We start from the raw sequence: 7,408 nt of genomic DNA, 5'->3' as shown, positions 1-7,408 counted from the left end.
ATACATATATATATATATGGTGTAGTGAGTTGCATGGCTAGAAAAGCCATACTCTTTGTAACTCCCACCGTATTACTGCGTGGGACCATGCAAATGTGTGTCAGTTTGGCTGGTCAACTGGCAGTAGTTATTTCCTGTAATGAGACTGGCAATTAACTTTGTGCTGGAATTTGCCATGAGCAACTGAGTAGCTACTTTTAAACTCCTGGTTGTTAAAGCCATCCACCTGGGATATTTCTGTTGGAGCAGCACAAAGTAATCTTCTGGAAAAGTTCGCTGTCTCATGAGAACTCTGATGTTGGGATTGGTTAGTTTTGCCACTCTACCCAGCTTAAAATGAACCCTCCTACAGACAGAGGGGGAATGTCACTGCTGGCTAAGAGAGGTGCCCAGCTGAGAGAGATACCCGGCCGAGAGACAGCAGCAGTGGAACCAAGAGGCACTGGGCAGAGTGGCAGGCTTACCTGGCCCACAGAGGCAGAGGCCAGGTCTAGAGGCCAAGGGCCAGAGAGGCATGTCTAAGGGCACAGCAGAGGGGAGACTGTCCTGATTGAGGAACTGTATCCTGAGCAGATTCCTGAACTTGAATTGTAGCCTGTTGCTTTCCTAATAAACCCCATAATCTGTGAGCTCTGTATGGCCACTGCAGTGCATTATCAAGCCCAGCAAAGAGGTGCCATAGGAGGGATGGTTGGTGTCAAGGTTGGTAAGAGAGCTGGAGGGTGGCGGCATGTCTGGCCTCACAGGAACAGACCTTGCCTGCTGATGGTGCTTCTGTCTTCCTCTTGTGCAGTTAAAGGAGGTCAAAAGATACCGCCTCCATGGCCCTTGAGCAGCATGTATATATGTTTTCCACATAATGTAGACCAATATAAAGGAGAAAATGCCATTTCTTCACTTTAATTTTAACACAATGAGTAGAAATGTGTCTTGCTCTTTCTCTTATGGCTTTTATGATCGTGAAAGAGAGAAATTGTTAAGTAAGAGAGAGAAAGTGTGTTTAACATGTAATTGTTTTACAGATACATAACCAAAGAAGATGTTGCTGCAGCCTCAATGGACAAGGTGAAGAATGATGGGGGCTATGTCCGACTGATCACAAAGGAATCTAGGGGCCCTTCCACAAAGTAAGGATTTTACTAGTAGGATATAGTAGTACTAAGACTACTCCTTTAACTTTGCATTAATGGCCTTTGTGTAGCCACTCTAGAGGTTACAAAGAGCTTTCACAATAGAGTACCTCCATTTCTAAGTTTAATTTGGTCAACTCTGAGGCACAATATTTAGCAAGTCTTCTGTTTCAGTTCCTATGACTGTTGTCAGCTTCTTCACTCTTTCACTTTGCAGATGTGAAGATTCTGTTTCCAGTAGGTCAGCAGAGGCTCATATAGAGCAGTTGTGGAAACCTTAGTCATGGCCTCTCTCCTCAATACACTTTGAAACCAAGGTAGCCACTAAGGTTTTAGCTGGAGTTTTACATTAGCTATGATGGCCATCCTCTGATTTCTCATTTTCCAACTTCTCCAGAAATATCAAAGTCTGATCGTTTACTTGAAGTCATCTAAATTCCCACGAGAGGCAACATATCCGTATTCAAATTATTATTATTATTTTAAACATACTATTCTTTTCTTTACTTGGTGTGAAATAGAGAGTGCTGACTAAAGCTATTTCATTACCACATTGAATGACAAAGTCTGTGGGGGCTCTTTATTTACTTTTTATCAGTATAGACACTTTAAAGACTTTTATATGAAGCAATGACAATTTAGCCTAAAGTGATCTTTAAATTACTTACAATTAAGTGTTTTGTTCTATTACAGAAAGTTTCTTGGAGATGGAGCCTGTGTCCCATTTCTTAATCCCTGTGCAGCCCAAGCTGATCTCACTGTGAAACCTTCTACCTCCAAAGGCTATTTGCAAGCTGTGGATAGTGAAGGGAATCCACTTTGCCTTCGTTGTCAGCAACCCACTTGCCAAACTAAGCAAGAGTATAAAGTGAACACCTGGGATTCACGCTTTTGCTCTCTGAAATGTCAGGAGGAGTTTTGGATTCGATCTAATAACAGTTACTTGCGAGCCAAAGTATTTGAAACTGAACGTGGTGTGTGTCAGTTATGTAATTTTAATGCACAAGAACTCTTTTTACATCTGAAAGATGCCCCTAAAAGTCAGAGGAAGGATCTTCTGGATATTACCTGGACCTCAAAGCTTCCATTAGAACAGGTAACTTATAATAGAATCATATGGTCGATAGGATAACATTCTGAGGGATTCGTATTGATTCACTAGTTTTCTTTTTTAACATGGGAATTTTCAAATATATATATACAAAGTAGAGAGAATAGGAAACCCGTATACCTATCACCCAGCTTCAAAAGTTATCAATATTTTGCCATTCTTATTTCATCTATCCTTCCCCTTGTTTCTTTTTTGTTGTTGTTGTTCTCCTGGTATATTTTAAAGCAATCCCAGACAATAATTCATTTCACATACATAAGGACTTCATTATGTATTTCTAACCAGTAAAGACTTTCTTTTTTTATATAAACCCAGTACCCCAGTACACATTATCACACCCAACACAATTATAATTCCTTAATAAAAATAAATCCATGTTTTATTTTCCCAAATTGTCTCAAAACAAATCTTTTTATAGTTGTTTTATTCAAATCAGGATTGAAATATGGTGCACACATTGCATTTGATCAATATGCCTCTTTTGCTGTAATCTATAACAGCAACCCTTCCCTTTTTTAGATCATTAATTGTTGAAAAAATAACTTGCCTGTTGTATTTCCCATGTTCTGGAATTATCTCCCTGTACCCTAACAGTGTTTTTTTGACTTATTCCTCTATCCCTCTGTATTTCTTGTATAACAGTTGTAAGACACAGAGGCTTAATTAGATTCTGATTCAGTTATTTTGGGAAGAGGTTTTAAGAGATGGTGCGTCACATCAAGAGGTACCTGATACCTGGTTGTTCCACCTTTCCTGATGCTAATATCGAATGACAAGAGGCAAATGATAACCCCCAAAATGTAGTCCATTATAGCAAGAAGGCAATTTAGATGTGTTCATTCTATTGTAAAGTGTAATTTTGGTAGAACATTTTGTCAAAATATTCTCCTTAGCACTATCATCAGTATTCATTTTGATTTCCAAAACTTGATTAGGTTTCTAATTTCATTATCTAATCAGTTTTAAATTTCAAACTAGGGCAAAATGTAATTTTTGTAGTTGCTTATTCAAAAAGGATCACTCCTGAGTCACCCTCTGCCCACTAAAATGTTGGATAAATTCCTGCCGTTTAGAGAAATCATACATTTTATTCACCTAGTATTGCTGAATTATGATAGAATAAATTAATGAGCATATCCACAAAGACGAATCAGCATGTCTTTGAAAGCCAGGGAAACACAGTCTCTCTCTAGTGACATCAGAGTTCCTGAAAGACTCTTTGGTTCAATTGGGAGGGGTGTTTGGCACCCTTCATGGCAGTATTGGCCAAACTCCGCTCACCATCTGGTGCCTCAGTGCATTGGATTCCAAAAGACACACAATGATATGACCCAAGGACATTTTCAAAATAGCCTCTCCAGGACTTCAGAAGTAACATTGTGTACATCCATTACAAGTGCTTAGAGCACAGGAGCACCATGGGGCTCAGACTGGGGAGGATTAGTCAGAGGTGGAGTGCTGCTTTCAAGAGGTGAATTTAGGACAATGAAGAGTGGCCCAATGTGATGTGGGAAGAATAAAGAAGCACTTTCTGGATGTCTTTCAGAGTGGCGCCTGCTCAGAGCAAAACTGGTTACAGAAGGCAAAACAAAATGGATTTTTTTTTTTTTGCTAATATGCCCTTTGTTTGATGCATAGGACTGCCATTTGTAGTTCTTTCTAACATTGCCAACCTCAAAAGTAAAAATCATTATAAATCTAACAGAGTTTGGAAAGTTCAGTACAGAGTGTAAGTAAAGAAAGCTGTAACAGAGTTCAACTAAACAAAGTTGACTGCTTCAGCTTGCTGCCTCTCAGAGCTTCTGGGCTCCTCATGGACTGAGTACAATTGATCAGGTGACCGTGCCATGCTTCTAGTCTGACAAGTGTTCTTAAAAGTACTTTAGAACTACCTCAGAGGTACCTGTGGCTGGTAGCCATGGTGTTGCCTAATTATAATTCCTTTCTTGCCCAAGACCAAGGGAAAAAAAAGAATAACCTTCATGCTCATCTTTGTGATATTTAAACAGTCATAAAGCTATGGTATGAGTTGTTTTAATAACCTCTGTTAAATGTTAAAAATACATCTCATTTTAGTATAGGTCATCATTGGTTTTATATGTGTGTGTGTGTGTATATATACACACACACATATGTATATGTATTAGGAGGGAGCTCTGTGGTGTAGTGCCTAAGGCATTTGACTGCTAACTGGAAGGTTGGCAGTTCAAACCCACCAGCTGCTCCATGGAAGGAAGATGGGCAGTCTACTTCCGTAAAGATATACCACTTTGGAAACCCAGTGGTGGTCACTATGAGTCAGAGTCGACTCAGTGGCAGTGAGTTTGGTTTTTGGTTCTTGTATATACTGGTCTACATAGTGGCTGCTTAATTTTAAAACAAAACAAAAATATTTGTTTATTCCAGATATGCAAGTTAGAGAGGTATGTTCTGGAAATTTCATCCCAGTCCATATAACTTGGGAAGTTCCCTCGTAAATAGCATAAAAGCTCTGAGTGATAGCTATTAATACTTAACTGTCATTAATAATTTCACAAAAGCATTAAGGTCAACACTTAAAGATTGCTTGGGTCAGTAAAATCAGAAATTCTTAATTTCCAATCTGTTCTTACTCTTTTTTCAGTTTAGTTTACTGAATATGTAAACTAACCCAAAGGTGCAACTGCTTTTTCCAGTCTGTCAGGAGTCTTGATATTTTATACTTGCATGGAAATGTTTTCAAAATAAGTTAGGTAAGGGGGAAAAAAGCTTTTTCGGAAACCTATTTTATTGCCTTCAAATTGCTAACCCAGTGTTTTTTTTCCTGTTCCTAATAAGTTATAAAAAGCCATCTTAATGCATTTTTCCCTGTGATTTTGCTGTATAACCATGACTGCACAATGCAAAATCAACAGTTCCCACAGTGTTTGTTGAAAATTGCTGATGTTGTCTTCTTACTGCAGCTAAATGAAATGATAAGAAACCCAGTAGAGGGTCATTTCTGGCAAGTGGATCACATCAAGCCAGTCTATGATGGAGGAGGACAGTGCTCCCTGGACAACCTTCAGACGCTCTGCACTGTCTGCCATAAAGAGGTCAGTGACATGATACACAAGATAGGTTTGACTTTCATCTGAAATTTCAAAGTGAAAATTTTGCGCACAGGTGTGGAAGACTATGTGGATGAATCTGTGTCCCTGGTCTGGCTTAATCAGAACTACATTTTACTCCTTCCATCACCTAACATTTGAATTTTATCTTGAGGCCTTAGTGAATTCTCAGTCACAGGTACAAGAGACCCTTTTTGTTTACTTTAGGAACAAGATTTTTCCATCAGCACCTAGAAGAAAATACATATCTCACAGCCTTGAAGGGACTCAGACCCTGAAACTGGAAGTTCAGTGAATTGGGGCAGTGACACATATCTATATTTATGGCTAAGGATGTCCTACAATATCCAAGAACACTGAGAAATAATCCTTGGACGCAGTCAGCCCAACATACAAAAACTGCACTGCTGGTCAAAGTGTAGAGGTCCCTGGGTGGCACACAGTTTGCACTCAACTACTCATGGTTTGAACCCACACATAATGCCATGAGAAAGGCCCACCAATCTGCTTACGTAAAGACTACAGTAAAGAAAACCTTATGGGGCAGTTCTACTCTATAACACATGGGGTTGCCACGAGTCAGAATTGACTCCATAATAGCAGGTTTACTTTGGTTTTCAGTCAAACTGTAAACTCCATTAACTCTGGCATCTCTGTTGTTTAATAGTGTAAGCTATTGCTTAAAATAAGGGAAAGAAATGGTGTAGTATCATTTACCTAGCTAGCATTTATGGCTCTTGAATAGCATTATTCAAGAGGCTGGGCTATATGAAGAAGAGCACAACATCAAGATTGGAGGAAGACTCATTAACAACCTGAGTCACTATGAGTCAAAAATCAACTCAGTAGCACCTAACAACAGCAACATCATTTATCTACCAGGATAGATTTTTAATAGGCAATCCAGCGAAAGGCAATAGAACCTACCTGTTGAGATCTTCTTCTTGTTCTCACTGTCAAATTAGTTCCCACTCATAGCGATCCTGTGTACAACAGGACAGAAACTGCCTGGGCCAGTGCCATCCTCCGTTGTTGCTGTTTGAGCCCATTGTTGCAGCCACTGTTTCTGTCCATTTCATTGAGGGTCTTCCTCTTTTTCACTGACCCTCTACGGAAATGATGTCCTTCTGCAGGGACTGGTCCCTCCTGATAGCATATCCAAACTATGTGAGACAAAGACTTGTCATCCTTGCTGCGAAGGAGCATTCTGGCTGTACTTCTTCCAAGACAGGTTTGTTCATTCTTCTGGAAGTCCACGGTATATTCAATATGCTTTGCCAACACCATAGTTCAAGGCACCAGTTCTTCTTTGGTCTTCTTTATCTGTTGTCCATCTTTTGCATGCATATGAGATGATTGAAAATACCATGGCTTGGGTCAGGTACACTTTACCCCTCAAAGTGACATCTTTGCTCTTTAACACTTTAATGGGGTCTTTTGCAGGAGATTTGCCCAGTGCAATACATTGATTTCTTGACTGCTGCTTCCATGAGTGTTGCTTGTGGATTCAAGTAAAATGAAATATTTGATAACTTCAGTATTTCTCATTTATCATGATGTTGCTTACGGATCCAGTTGTGAAGATTTTTGTTTGTTTATGTTGAGATGTAATCCATACTGAAGACTGTAGTCTGATCTTCATCAGTAACTGCTTCAAGTCCTTTTCACTTTTATCAAGCAAGGATGTGTCATCTGTATAACACAGGTTGTTAATGAGTCTTCACATTTATTTATTTATATGAGTCTTCTCCAGTCCTGATGTTCATATAGTCCAGCATCCTGAATTATTTCCTCAGCATGCAGATTAACTATGGGAAAGAATACAACCTAACGCACGCTTTTCATAATTTTCAAGGGGATGTCGCATCCCCTTGTTCTGTTCTAATGATGGCCTCTTGCTCTATTTGCAGGTTCCTCGTGAGCTCAATTATTTTCTTTTTTTTCCCAGTAGACAATCATTATTTTTATTTTATTTTATTTTTTATTATTTATTGTGATTTGGGTGAAGATTTACAGAGCAAATTCACTTTCCATACAGCAGTTCACATATACTTTGTCTCATGTCATTGACCACAGTT

General features: G+C 39.1%; 1 protein-coding gene across 1 annotated transcript in view; it reads left to right on the top strand.

The window, feature by feature from the left end:
• Positions 1–7,408, top strand: part of ZRANB3 (zinc finger RANBP2-type containing 3) — a 185,761-nt gene that overhangs the window by 164,963 nt on the left and 13,390 nt on the right. Inside the window, exons 15-17 of the mRNA XM_042783280.1 lie at positions 1,023–1,127; positions 1,824–2,226; positions 5,184–5,315. Of these exons, the coding sequence (XP_042639214.1) occupies positions 1,023–1,127; positions 1,824–2,226; positions 5,184–5,315 (640 nt within the window). The remainder of the gene's footprint in view (positions 1–1,022; positions 1,128–1,823; positions 2,227–5,183; positions 5,316–7,408) is intronic.

Source organism: Orycteropus afer, unplaced genomic scaffold, assembly GCF_000298275.1.
Source record: "Orycteropus afer afer isolate SDZICR_OR568_19922 unplaced genomic scaffold, OryAfe1.0 scaffold00826, whole genome shotgun sequence".
In the NCBI taxonomy this organism is placed as follows: domain Eukaryota; kingdom Metazoa; phylum Chordata; class Mammalia; order Tubulidentata; family Orycteropodidae; genus Orycteropus; species Orycteropus afer.
The sequence above is the reverse complement of the archived record's forward strand: the minus strand, read 5'-3'. Positions and strand labels throughout refer to the sequence as shown.